The sequence below is a fragment of the Miscanthus floridulus genome, chromosome 18 (genome assembly GCF_019320115.1).
Source record: "Miscanthus floridulus cultivar M001 chromosome 18, ASM1932011v1, whole genome shotgun sequence".
Taxonomy (NCBI): Eukaryota; Viridiplantae; Streptophyta; class Magnoliopsida; order Poales; family Poaceae; genus Miscanthus; species Miscanthus floridulus.
Window position 1 is genome coordinate 19353405 of NC_089597.1, and position 13196 is coordinate 19366600.

General features: G+C 54.9%; 1 protein-coding gene and 1 pseudogene across 1 annotated transcript; one reads left to right on the plus strand and one right to left on the minus strand.

Annotated features, from left to right (window-relative positions):
* Positions 1 to 7505: 7505 nt before the first annotated feature.
* On the plus strand, positions 7506 to 9709 carry LOC136522068 (anthocyanidin 3-O-glucoside 6''-O-acyltransferase-like). Its single transcript, XM_066515857.1, has 2 exons — positions 7506 to 8441; positions 8547 to 9709. The coding sequence occupies exons 1-2, from the start codon at positions 7692 to 7694 to the stop codon at positions 9279 to 9281; spliced, it is 1485 nt and encodes a 494-aa protein (XP_066371954.1). The 5' UTR covers positions 7506 to 7691; the 3' UTR covers positions 9282 to 9709.
* Positions 9710 to 10629: 920 nt separating this feature from the next.
* On the minus strand, positions 10630 to 12146 carry LOC136523406 (anthocyanidin 3-O-glucoside 6''-O-acyltransferase-like; annotated as a pseudogene).
* Between the last annotated feature and the right edge of the window lie 1050 nt (positions 12147 to 13196).

Here is a 13196-nt window from a genome sequence, read left to right on the forward strand (position 1 = left end):
CTAGCACACAGCAGCACCCGGCCCAGCAAGCCAGCCCAGCTTGCACGCGGCAGCACCCAGCCCCGCAAGCAGCCCTGCTTCACGCGCAGGCCGGCCCAACTCGCGCGACCGGCCCAGCAAGCCAGCCCAGCGCGCTGCTCACGCCCATGCGCCTTCCTGCTTCGCCTGCTGCCGCTGCCAACCTGACCCCACATGTCAGCCACCCCCCCCCCCGCCACAGTGTTGTCTTCCTCCCCACGCCGGCACCGCCTCTGACCAAGTCCTGACCAAAATGACAGGCGCGGGCTCCGGGTCAAGCGAATCACCTAGCCCTGTCCCCTTGGCGCCGCGCCCACGCAACCTCTGCGCCAACCACCCGCGCCCGCGATATCGTTCGATGCCCTCAACGCATCGCCAGCTGTCCGCCCCATCCACCATGGATGGAGCTCGGGCATCGGGGCTATAAAGCGACGCCAGGGTGCCCTAGGGGTTCCTCAGCCCACCACGCCACCGCTCGGTGGCCCAACAGCCCGCACCGCACCGAGAAAAGAGGGCCGAGAAGGAATTCGGAGGAGGAGAGGCGAGCAGTGAGCTCGAAAACACTGATCATCGGAGCCGGAGCGCCACCCTAAGCGCCTACCCCGACAACGCGCCTCGCCACTGCACCACCACCGAACGCCGCCAGCACCACTCGGTGAGACCTTTTGCTGAGACCTCCTCCTAGCCCTTGGATGCCATAACAGAGCACGCGCACGCCGCGCTCACGACACCGCCATCATGGCGCGGCCACCACTTGCGCACCCGGCCACCTCGCCAGACTAGGAAGTGGTCGTAGCACCACTGTGACGCCTGGAAGATAGCCGCGTAGACCGAGACCCCGTTAGCAGGCCGCAGCGCCTTGGCCATGAGCACCAGATCACCGGCCGGAGCTCTGCCGTGCACCACCACCGCGCGCGGACTTCGCCACACCCTTTGGCCATCGTCGACACTTTACCCTGTCGCCCGCTAGCCGTCTGAAAGGGAACAGGGCACCAGGACCCCCAGAATTGCCCCTAGATGCCCCGCCGGCGAGCACCGCCATGACCAAGCCGCCGACCACCGTGGCCAACGCCCTGGGAATCCCTGGCCGCCACCTTGACCCCACCACCATATTCGTCGAGACCTGACGAAGCTTTTCCCCACCTTAATTGGACACCAGCACCGCCGTAGGAGCTCGCCGGTGAGCACACCACCGGCGGGAGCACGCCGGGGATGGAAGCAGAGGACTCCCCTCACCAGTCGCACGCGCCTGCACCCGGTGCACATAAACCAGGCCAGAGGGACGAAGGGTGGACTCGGTCCACCGAAGACCCAGCCAACGGTCCATGGACCGTGAACACGAGTTCACCGTGAGCCACGCGGTGTGGGCCGAACGGTGGACGAAGCCTAGTGGAGGCCCTTGGCTACGACGTGGCAGCGCCACAGCATGCCACGTGTCCGGGCCGGCCTGGCCCAAATCCAGCCCCGTCCAGGCCCACCAAAGCCCAGTCGAGACCCAACCTGGTTGACCGTTGACCGGTCAACATTGACTGTTGACCGAACCCACATGTCAGCGACACAGAGACTCTAGACCCACTTGACAGTAAGTGACATCATGCTAACGTCATGACAACATCACGCGGGTCCCACCTGTCAGTAACAAACACAGCCGATGTGACGTCATGATGATGTCACGGTGACATCAGCTACTGACGTCAGCAGCTCTGGCCCCACATGTCAGTGACCATGACCTGTTGACCGTTGACTCGATGTTGACTTTGACCGGACCCACAAGTCAGTGACCCAAGAGCCTCTGGCCCCACCTGTCGGAAACGATGACGTTAATGACGTCATGTGACGTCAAGATGATGTCAGCAGGACCCCCCACTTGTCAGCTCAGAGCTGAGCCGATGACGTCATGCTGACGTCACGCTGACATCAGCATGCCACGTGGACCAGTCACAGCGTGACACATGTCAGCCCAGGATTAATTCAGTCTTTTCCATTTTTAGAGATGATTTAAACTTCGGAAATTCATAACTAATTCATACGACCTCAGAAAAATACGAAACTAGGACCAGAATTCATCTAAAATCGAGCTTTACGCAATGAACCCATGTTTGAGTGCATTTGGCTCTTTTGAATTTTCAATGCTTCTTGTGCTATTCTATAGACGTCGCTAACGCGACTATAATTCGAACGTATGCAGACTCGGAGGAGAACTAGACGGACGAGGATCGTGAGTACCGTGAGGAGAATGGAGAGGACTACACTGAAGGTGCCACATCCCACCCAATCTCGTAGCACCTATTACGCATGGCTAATATAGGACTGTTATTGCTTTACTTTACTGTTATAATCATACTATGATAGGACTTGCATGGTAGTATGCTTACTTGATGGCCTTTACCTTGACGCAACCTTACCCCTGCATACCCTGCTATTAGGCTAGACACACGCTTACTGCTATATTTCATTGCTTATACTTCTACTACGCCTATACTACATTAATGCATGGTGGAAACTGGTGTTATCTGGACTATGGGGAGAGTGTTGTGTGTGTGACTTGGGTGTGTGGAGGGTGAGGGTTGTGTCGACCAAGTTAGAGTATACGACGAGCCTGGGGTAAGTCTTGCCATGGAGTGCTACCTAGGCACCCCTAGAAATGGATACCTATGGTGGGTAAATGGTATATAAGGTGGTCCTGGGTGTGAACCTGTGATGGGAGGAGCCCGAGATGGAGGTGCTGTGGTGGCACGGTAAATGGAAACCCTGATGGAGACATTCTGGCTTGGTCATCCCTAAGGACTTACTAGTACTCAGATTCACCGGGAAGCCTTACGTACCACTCGCCCTATATGGTGCGGGACGACCGGACTACTTGGTAGGATATTGCCACTACTGCTAGGTTGATAGCGGACAGTGTAAGGAGGTATGGGGCGCGGAGGATTTCCCCCACACCCTTCCGAGACTTCATGGAGACCTTGTGGACCCGGCTCATGACTCACAGTTTTAGCCACCCCAGACCAGACTTGGGGTGTACCAGGGCTAAATGGTAGAGTGGCATTATCCTAGGCTAGCAAGCGGCCAGAATCAGCCTAGTTGATGACGGTCAGCGAAGAAGGCAGATCTTGTGGTTATGTAAAACCTCTGCAGAGTGTATGGTTGATCGATCGATACATGTGCCGACTTGTCGGCTATGGATCTTTCCTAGGTTTCGCTTAAACTAGATAGTGAGATGAGTCCTTCTCTTCTTCCCCCGTGAGAGAGTGTCGGTCGTAGCCAGGGGCTACAGGCCTTGAGGCAGTGCCGAGAGGGAGTCGGCCTATCGACTAAGCGATGGTATGGTGATGGTGTGGAGATGGAGGTATATCGATCCCAGGATCGAAACCTGGCTCTAGAAAGGGAATGGGGTGGAATGTGTGTGGGAATGGTCTTAAAACTTGACTATATTATTATACACTTGATATGCTAATACATAGGAAACTCTAGACTTATAGGTTCCTTTTGATTATATCCAACTTACATCCAATTTCCACAAAGCATAGCTCATAGGGTGGGAGTGGCCAGTACAAATCGTACTGATAAATTTTGGCACACAGGTTCTGCTGAGGAGTATAGCTCCGAGGAGTTTGACGGTTGAGGGGTTCATTCCTACGCTCGAGTTTGGCGATCTTATCTTCAAGCTATTCTAAATGAATGCTACTTTTGATTCCGCCAATGCGGCGATGTAATAAATTATGTAATTCCGCACTATTTGTACTCTGATATTATCGTTGTATGGATGTGGTATTCGACTGGAAATTTGGGTAATATGATCTACAACGGTATTATTACACTTCGACTCTGTGGTTTTCCCTTCGTGGAAATCAGGTTGTTTCACACCTCTTGCCTGAACCAGTATAAACCTTGTGTCTCTTTGCATCACCATCTGGAATTAGGAGCACACAGTACATTTTCACTAGTTGGTTGAGGGCCCGCCGGTCCAAAACACCGACAAGCATGGAGCTCCTGACCTTCTCATGCAGTCAAGGCAGCTCCTGGGCAGGGATGTTGCCTGCCAAGGTATGGCCGCCGTGGCTGGAAGATATCTCATCAAACTTTATGAACTTGCCAACTTGAGCAGCTGCAAGGGCAAAACCTCCCACCGGCGTAGTCCCGAGCGTCTTCCTCTCCGACAAGGCTCGCCCGAAGAAGACTCGCTGGAAGGAGTCCGCGTATGGCTCCATCCCGATGAAAGCCTCGCAAACAGTGACAAAGTCAGCGATGTACGGCTCCCTCAAGTGCACCACCTCCTTCGGCGGAACTAGCCCCTTCTCGGCGAAGGCGGCCAGGACCATCTCATCTACATTAGGGGACCTCCAACTTGACATCATGCTCCAGAATCACGAATAGGTCCATGAGTTCTCCTTTCCTTCTCCCTTCCCCTATTTAAAGAAAAGGTGGAGCAGTTGAGAAAAGGCGAAAGGATTAAGGCGAGAAACCCTCTCCCTTCCCCCATTCAATGCGGATGGGAAATGACGGGACGCACCTTGATCGATGGGATGCACACTGACCGACGGAATGACGCCTGGTCAAACAGACATGGCCTGGGTATGGCCCACCACTACCGCATGACCAGGTGTGAGAAACAAAGTGCCACCACGCTCAGGCGGCTCTCTGCCTTCCCAGGCGAGACTTGGAAAAACCCAAAACAACGGGATCTCCGCCAGGAGAGACCATCGGGCTTCCTAAGTTGATTGAACGGCTTTGGAAAACGCTGAGAGACAGGTAAGGAGCAAAGGGATGCCCTATGTAGGCCACGCAGACTCTGTCATGAACGATGAGCATGGGTCCCGGTCGGACATTTCCGAATGGAGCTCTTCAAACCCTATCACTCGAGTCATCAAGGTAACATTACCAAACCCCACTATTTCTTTATATAAATCATTCATACATCCATACACACATTCATTCCATACGCCCGTGCCCCCGGACGATTGTACCCAAATCGCCCAGGGGCTCGGGAACTAAGGCATCGCACATGCGCGTAAATACATCACAACGCTCCGTGTTGCATCACGAAGCGGCAGTTGCCTCATTCAACATGAGCAACGACCGACCGGGGTTCGAAGGCCGGCCCACAAAGGGCTCAAGGCCACCCCACGTCAAATAGAGCCAGGGGAGAAAATGCTGATGATCCCCATGTAGCCCTCGCCTAGTCTGCCCCGAAGCGGACAGGGTCATCTCAACCTTCTCGTTCGATCCTAAACCTCTGCCAAACCCACAGAATCTCCATCGAGGGGAGGCCAGCGGGCCACCTGGGTCGGTCCCCGAAACATCCCAGACATCTATCGGGTTGCAGGTAAAGGAGCAGTGAAATGTCATAAGAGGGCTACGCCATCCCCATCACGAATGATGGACCCAGATTTCACTCGATCATACCCGTTAGCGAGCTCACCGAGTGCGTCACTCAAGCCCGAGCCATCGGGCAAGCGACAAAGCTCAGCCCCTCCGATTGTGAGAAACCGAGGACGAGGTAACGCACAAAACTCAAACCGACCCCTACCAAGCCCAACAGAGCTCAGGGGCTCAAGACACCAAAAACGCAAGGGTCTACGACCCCGAACTCGCCCCATCCCTCGGACTAGGCCTCGGCTGCACACCAACACATGGGTCTACGACCCCAAACTCGGCCCAACCCTCGGCTACGCCTCGACTGCACACCAACACACGGGTCTATGACCCCGAACTCGCCCCATCCCTGGGACTACGCCTCGGCTCCTCGGTTGCGCGGGACTGCACCGATGCAAGGATCTGTGAGCCCCGTCTCGCCCGATCCCTAAACTAACTGTCTTGGCTACGCGGGACCGCACCAACGCCAGGATCCGCGAGCTCCATCTTACCCGATCTCTAAACTAGCTGTCTCGACTAAAATGCACACACACGTCCACTGACAAAAAAACCTAGACGATTCTACCTGATTGCCCGGGGGTCCGGGGGTTACACTCGTGGGTGCACTCGCGCGCACCCGCCGTCAAGACAAAAATCCCACAGATGATTCTACCCAAATCGCCTAGGAGCTTGGGGGCTCCTGTTGGGTTCATAAAGCCAAGGTCCCTCAGGGATCGGCTTCCCAGCAAAGGCTCGGTCCAGCAGAACAACGTTGCGAACAACGCGCGGCTCATGGGCCGGCCTAAACATCTAAACAACGGGCCAAAAGGGCGATCCTATCTCCAACTGGAAGGCCTGGCAGAGCAGGAACGGCGCCCGCTTCTGACTCCGGCCCGCCACTCTGACCGGAGAGCTCGCTTCGATCTCCAGCCTGCCTCTGGATGGCCTCTTCGTCCGGAAGGCTTGACCGGAACACCACTTCCGACTCCGACCCGCTTCTCCGACCGGAAATGCATCGAACCCCTACTTACAGCTCCTCTCTGACTGGCGCAATCAGAGACGACTGGGACCAACCGACCGGGGATGCCCGCACCGTAAGGACTAGGAAACGGACTGAGAAAGCAAGGCAGGGCACTCAAGTCAACCGCAATACCAGGGACCGTACCCTGTGCACCTACAGGACAGTACCCAAGCAGTGTTGTAGGCGCCAACATTTTCTCCTACAGTGTTGTGGGCGCCATCAACTCCCATACCGGACAAATACGGTAAGGCTCCCCCCACATGCCTCTGGGCATCAACAATGTTGTAGGCGTCGGCATTTACCACACCAGGCGAACATGGTAAAACCCCCTACGTGTCTCTGGGCATCAACAGTATGGCAGGCACCGATGTCTGCCATACCAAAAGAAGACGACGCAACCTCACATATGCATCTGACATTAAACAGTAATATGAGCGTCTACCATCATCTTGTACCCGACGGCATGGGCAACAAGACTTAGCACAAGTACACTTTCTTTCTCTCTCCTGTAAGGCCATCCCCTACATCTATAAAAGGGGATGTGTTCTCTTCCATAAGACTCGGTTGATTCAGATCGATCAAGTTCACTAGTACACAACAATAGAACCACCAGGTTTAAACCTCGAGCACACGCTCGAACACATAGCACATAGCAGAGCTCCCGTCACTCTCGGCCCCTCTGACCAGAGTCCGACCGGACCTCTTGTACCCTCATCTTTCTACTTCTCGTTTGTAACCCCACTGCAAACTTCAAGCACCTAGGCTCAGGAATAAAGTCACCGACCGACTCAAACTAGACGTAGCGCACGTTGCCTGAACCAGTATAAACCCTATGTTATTGAGTGCTAGGCCACCTCCGATCACAACGTACGGCAAAACTACAAATATTTACGTGTTGGTCACTTTTTGCACCGACAAGTATATTAGATTATTATAATCATGGAACATAATTTCATAATAAATATAGAATTTATAAACCTAGTTAAATATAATTATATTTGACTTGTACGTAATTTTTTTTTAGAGAGAGAGAACCGGAGGGGTTGGGACCCTACTGAAATTTATTAAACCAGACAACAAGAGAAGGTTTACAAAAAAATATTCCTGGGAAGAAGCAGTAGGCAACACAAGCGACCGACACGGACTGCACCATCCAAGTTCCCAACTACCCTGGCCTTTGTCTCCAATCGATACAATGGTGGGCGAGAAGTCGCCGGCAGCAGGTGAGACCGATGTGTAATGTGCTTTGACCATACTCCTGCTGGCTGGCTGGTTCTTGCATCGCCAGATTATCCGTACGATGAGCATGAGCTCCAGCGTGCGAGTTCTCAACGTCACCCATGTCCTCCCGGATCAAAATCGAGCTGCGCTCTACTCGCCGTCGCCGCAGCTGCCCCTCCCCGACGACGACGGCATCATGAAGCTGACGTTCATGGACTCCCAGTTCGTCGGTATGGTCATGCCGATGCGGCGACTGTTCTTGTACGAGGGCCCCGGCGTCCCGCCCTTCCCGTACCTCGTCGGCTCCCTGCGGTCCTCCCTCGCCACCGTGCTCGCCATCTTCTTCCCTCTTGCAGGGAAGCTCACCTACCGCCCATCAGCCGGTGACGTCGTCGTGGACTGCTCGCCGGCCGCGGTGTCGCCTGGCGTCAAGTTCGTGGAGGCCGAGTACGCCGGCAGCATCGACGACATGCGCAGCGTGGCCAGTGGCGGCGGCGACGAGGGAGACAGGGACGCGCTGATGGAGCTCGGGCCCGAGCTCGACGCGAGGCAGCTGCCGGCCCCGGTGATAGCGGTGCAGGTGACGAGGCCGGCCGTCGGCAGCGGGCGCGCCGTGGTGGTCGCGGTGGCCATCCACCACGCCGTGGCTGACGGCCACTCCGTGTGGCAGTTCATGAGGGCGTGGACAGCCGTGGCGCGGGCGGAGGAGGGCTCGGAGGCCATGGAGCGCCTCGTGCCGCCGACGTTTGACCGGACGGTGATTCGGTACCCCGAAGCAGACAAACTCGCCTCCAAGATCTTGCGCGCGATTGCGCCGGCGCTGCCTGTGGTAATCGCTGCCACTGCACCTATTCGATATCGATCCTCTTCGTTACATTACATGGTTTGTATATGAACAATTTTCTGAAGCAGATTTTGAGTGACAATCGAGCAGGTCAGATCGCCTTCCTCGTGCTCGCCGCCGGACCGGTCGAGGAGAAGCTTTCTGATCCACGCCGACGAGATCCAGTCGGTGAAGCAGCACATACGGACACAAACAGAGACCGCCGTCGCGGAGCAGCTGGACACACCTCCAAGCACCTACGTCGCGGTGTCGTCCCTGGTGTGGACGTCCATCGTGCGAGCCAAGTCCCGAGCCCCGCACCTCGCCGTCGCCGGCGACGCCTACTGCTACTTTTTCGTGGCCGTGGACTACCGCCGGCGCCGCCTCGGCCCTCAGGTCAACGAGCGGTACTTCGGCAACTGCGTCGTGCCGTGCGTGGCCACAGCCGCCGCGCGCGACCTGTGCGGCGACGCCGGGCTCGGGCTCGCGCGGGCGGCCACTGCCATCCGTGACGCCATCCGCGCGCAGCCGGAGGACCCGGTGCGCGCCATGGAGAGCTGGCTGGACTCCACGCTCGCGCTCCCGAAGGAGAGGTTCACGTTGGCGGGGTCGTCCAACAGGTTCATGGCGTACGAGACGGACTTCGGGTGGGGCGCGCCGAGCCGAGTGGAGCTCGTGTCGCTGTTCGCCACGGAGCTGGTGCTGCTGCTGGGCGCGGAGGACGGCGGCGTGCAGGTCACCGTGACGCTCGATCCAGAGCATATGGAGGGCTTCGCGGCCAACCTCCTGCGGCTGCGGCCTGCGGGTAGCAGGGCGAGGGAACGAGGCATAGTTGGGGGTCCTTGACTGCTGAGTAGTGCTGAATGCTGATTGATATTTGCATCAGCACTTTACTTCTTTCAATACTGTGTAGAAGAATACCAACTCGGCTTCTTAACTTTAGAGTATCTCCAGCAACACTGCTAAACAGCTCCAACAAGCTCTCCTAGGTCTCCTAATTTTGTTGGCCTCCAAATTCCCCCTCAATTCCTGTTGGGCCAATAGGTGGCTACCCAATTTTTTGTTCTAGCTATTTCACCACGCGATTGGAAACTTCCCGACACGGCCACCCGCAGGGAGCCCGTCGCCGGCCTTCTTCCCCACCAGTGCCAGCACCTCATCTACCGCTAGACCTCCCATCGGCTAGATCGGGAGGTCCGCCGCCACTGTTAACCCTCCTTCGTCTCTGCCCGCGTGACTTCCCATCTTCCCTGCCGCCGCCACCACCGCCCGCCGCATCCGTCCTAGCCCGCCTCTTCCACCTCCCCGACCCCCACACTGCCATCTCACAGGCTTCCTCTGGCCCTTCTCCATGGTGGACACAACCAGCTTAAGGTGGTGTTTAAATCCAGGGAGTAAAGTTTAGGGATGTCACATCGGGTGTCACATGGGAGTGTTCGGATAGTAATAATAAAACAAATTACAGAAGTCCTTAGTAATTCACGAGATGAATTTATTAAACCTAATTAATCCATCATTAGCACATGTTACTGTAGCATCACGTTCTCAAATCATGGACTAATTAGGCTTAAAAAATTCATCTCGCAAATTAGTCTCAATATATGTAATTAGTTATTTTTTAGTCTATATTTAATACTCCATAAATGTGTCCAAACATCTGATGTGATAGGGAGTAATCTTTAGGGGGATGAACTAAACAAGGCCTAAGTTAATGATATTTAAGTTGGGCCAACCTTTAATTTAGTCATAATCCTACATAGGACCCGAACTTAGGATTTAATATGAGACTTATGGTATAGTTGTTTTTTATTGAAAGTAAATGTGCCCTACTTAAAATACAATAATCGTCAATTATTGGGAAACAAATCAGGGCTTGTTTGGCTGCGCTTGTATCCACCTCAATCCATGTGTGTTGATTGGATTGGGGTTTTCACGACATGTGTTGGAGACTTGGAGTGGATTAGGGTTCATGTGGATTTAGATGGATACGAAAATTATGTAGCAACAACCACCCAACCCTGTCTATCTATTTTTTTTATTTTTTATTTTTATTTTTTGCGAAACTGCTCTTGTTTGTTTGGCTTATTAGTTATTACAGACACATGAGTTTTAGACACTGGCACACTGCAGTACACCCAAGCAAATGATCGAGTTTTGATTTTTTATCAACCACCTGCGTCGTCATAGATTACTCCTAATGTTTGGCTCCGTCCCCTCGTCGTGACACCTGCATGAAGTTGGCTGCGAAGCCCTCCATGTGGGCATGGTCCAGCGCTACGGTGACCTGCACGCCGCCGTCCTCCGCGCCCAGCAGCAGCACCAGCTCCCTGGTGAAGAGCGACACGAGCTCCACCCGGCTCCGCGCTCCCCACCCGAAGTCCGTCTCGTACGCCATGAACCTGTTCGACGACCCCGTGAACGTGAGCCTCTCCTTGGGCACCGCGAGGAAGTCCTCGAGCCAGTGATCCGCGCCGCCCAGCGGGTCCTTGAGCTGCGCGCGGACCGCGTCGCTGATAGCCGCCGCGGCGTGTCCTAGCCCGGCGCCGCCGTCGCGTAGGTGGCGCACGGCGGCCCTCGCGAAGCACGGCGCCACGCAGTTCCCGAAGTAGCGCTCGTCGACCGCCGGCGCCGGGCCGAGGCGGCGCCGGAGGTCCACTGGCACCAGGAAGTAGGCGTCGCCGCCGGCGGGGTCGTTTATGGACTTTGCGCGGACGATGGACGTCCACACCAGCGACGACACCGCGACGTAGGTGCTTGGGAATGTGCCCAGGTGTCTGCTGATGCCTGATGGCTTGGCTTTGTGTCAGTATGCTCTGCTTCAGCGACCTGATGTCGTCGGCGCGGAGCAGGAAGCTTCTCCTCCGCTGGTCCACTGGCGTGTACAAGGACAGCGATCTTGCCACAGGCAGCACCGGAGCGACCGTGCGCAAGAACTTGCGAGCCACCTCCTCGGCTTTGGGGTACGGGATCGCCGTCCGAGTCCGACGCGGGGTCACGAGACGCTGCGGACCACGCCCTCATGAACTGCCACTCGGAGTGGCCGTCGGCGACGGCGTGGTGGATGGAAACCCCGACCACCACGTCGGCGCGCGCAGCTCCGATGGCTGGCCTGGTGACCTGCACGGCGAGCACCGGGGCCGGCAGGCGCCCCGCGTTCAGCTCCGGCCCGAGCAGCATCAGCGCCTCCATGTGGTGCTCGTCGCCGACGGCGAGACGGCGCATGTCGTCGATGCTGCCGGCGTACTCGGCCTCGACGAACCTGACGCCTGGCGAGACCGCGGCCGGGGAGCAGTCCACGACGACGTCGCCCGTCGAGGCTTGGTGGGTGAGCTTGCCGGCGAGGGGTTGGAAGACGGTGAGCACGGTGGCGAGGGAGGACTTCAGGGAGCGGACGAGGGACTGGAAGGGCGGGACGTCGGGGCCCTCGTAGAAGAAGAGCCGCTGCATTGGCACCCTGTCGACGAATAAGGCGTCCACGAACGAGAGCTTGACATGGCCGTCGTCGGAGAGGGCATCTGGTGGTGACCAGATGGCAGTCTGATGATCTGGGGCTGGAAGCACATGGGTGACGGCGAGAATTCGCACCCGGGACCTCATGGTGCTGGTAGCTTGTTGATCACTGCCTGCTGCTTTTGAGTTGCAAACAATTTATTATCCTACGGTTCCTAGATGATATCGAAGTTGGCAATTTTCTAATGTGTAAAATATAAACCGTGGAGGCTAGAATACTACCTACCATTTGGCAAGCATGGTTGGGCTCACTGCGAAACACTGATCGATCGCTCCAAGAAGACACATTATATCAACCCTTTTGTGGCCTAACAAAGACAAATGGAAGCAGTGCCTCCAAATTCCAGTCAATTTGGTTGCTATTCCTTTGCGTCTTGATGTAACTAAATAGACGATGATACTCTTCTTTATAAACTTAGACAAACTTGAAATAGTTTAATTTTGGGGCAAACTCGCTTATATTTTAGGATGTGGGGATTAAAAAATGAACATGGTAGGTTACCATGCTTCATTGAAATCTAATAGATCAAATCATAGTTGACAAATCAAGATTCCATACTGCATAAAAAAATTCTTTATGAATTTTACATGGTAATTGGTGAACCCTACAATGGATCCAATTAACACGGAGACACAAGCGTTCGGGTCGGCAATACCATTTATCTAGCAAGCAATGTGCCTTGTCGTGAGAGTGTTCTTGGGACCGACTTAAGATACCACAGGTGTGTGGTTGATTCACTCTAGTGACCCTCCACTTCTGAACCTCATCGTCAACGGGACATGTCCATACACCCCATACACAGCCTTGTTGGCAACGAACCATTTACCTAAGCTTAGTTGACGAATGAACCACATCTTATGGACAGTGATGTTGCACCAAATCATCCTTAAGCCAGAACTTGAGGTCCTCAAGCCTCTCAAAAACCATACCCTTATGGATGAACACCTTCTCACTATTTGCTTTCAACTCCGTGGACCTCTATCCACCCTTACGAAACACAAGCTTTGTTAAATGAATGTCCTCGAACAAAGATACCGACATCGAGAACCACTACACTTGTAGTGTCAAGCTACCTCCTCTCCTTCGATGTCAATGGTGGAATCATTATGCCCGACATAGTCATTGGCTGATGGGTACGACCATGTAATGACTTCATCATGATGGGCAATGCCTGTCTTTCCTCAATCACTTGTTCACGTCTTTGACTAGCCTCTACCACCCCATCACCCCCATGCCACTTAAACTCATGG

Bases quoted from the DNA above. Each gene is read 5' to 3' on its own strand.
- LOC136522068 (XM_066515857.1), top strand. From the start codon at position 7,692: ATGAGCATGAGCTCCAGCGTGCGAGTTCTCAACGTCACCCATGTCCTC. The intron at 8,442-8,546 runs GTAATCGCTGCC...ACAATCGAGCAG, and splicing joins TTGCGCCGGCGCTGCCTGTG to GTCAGATCGCCTTCCTCGTG.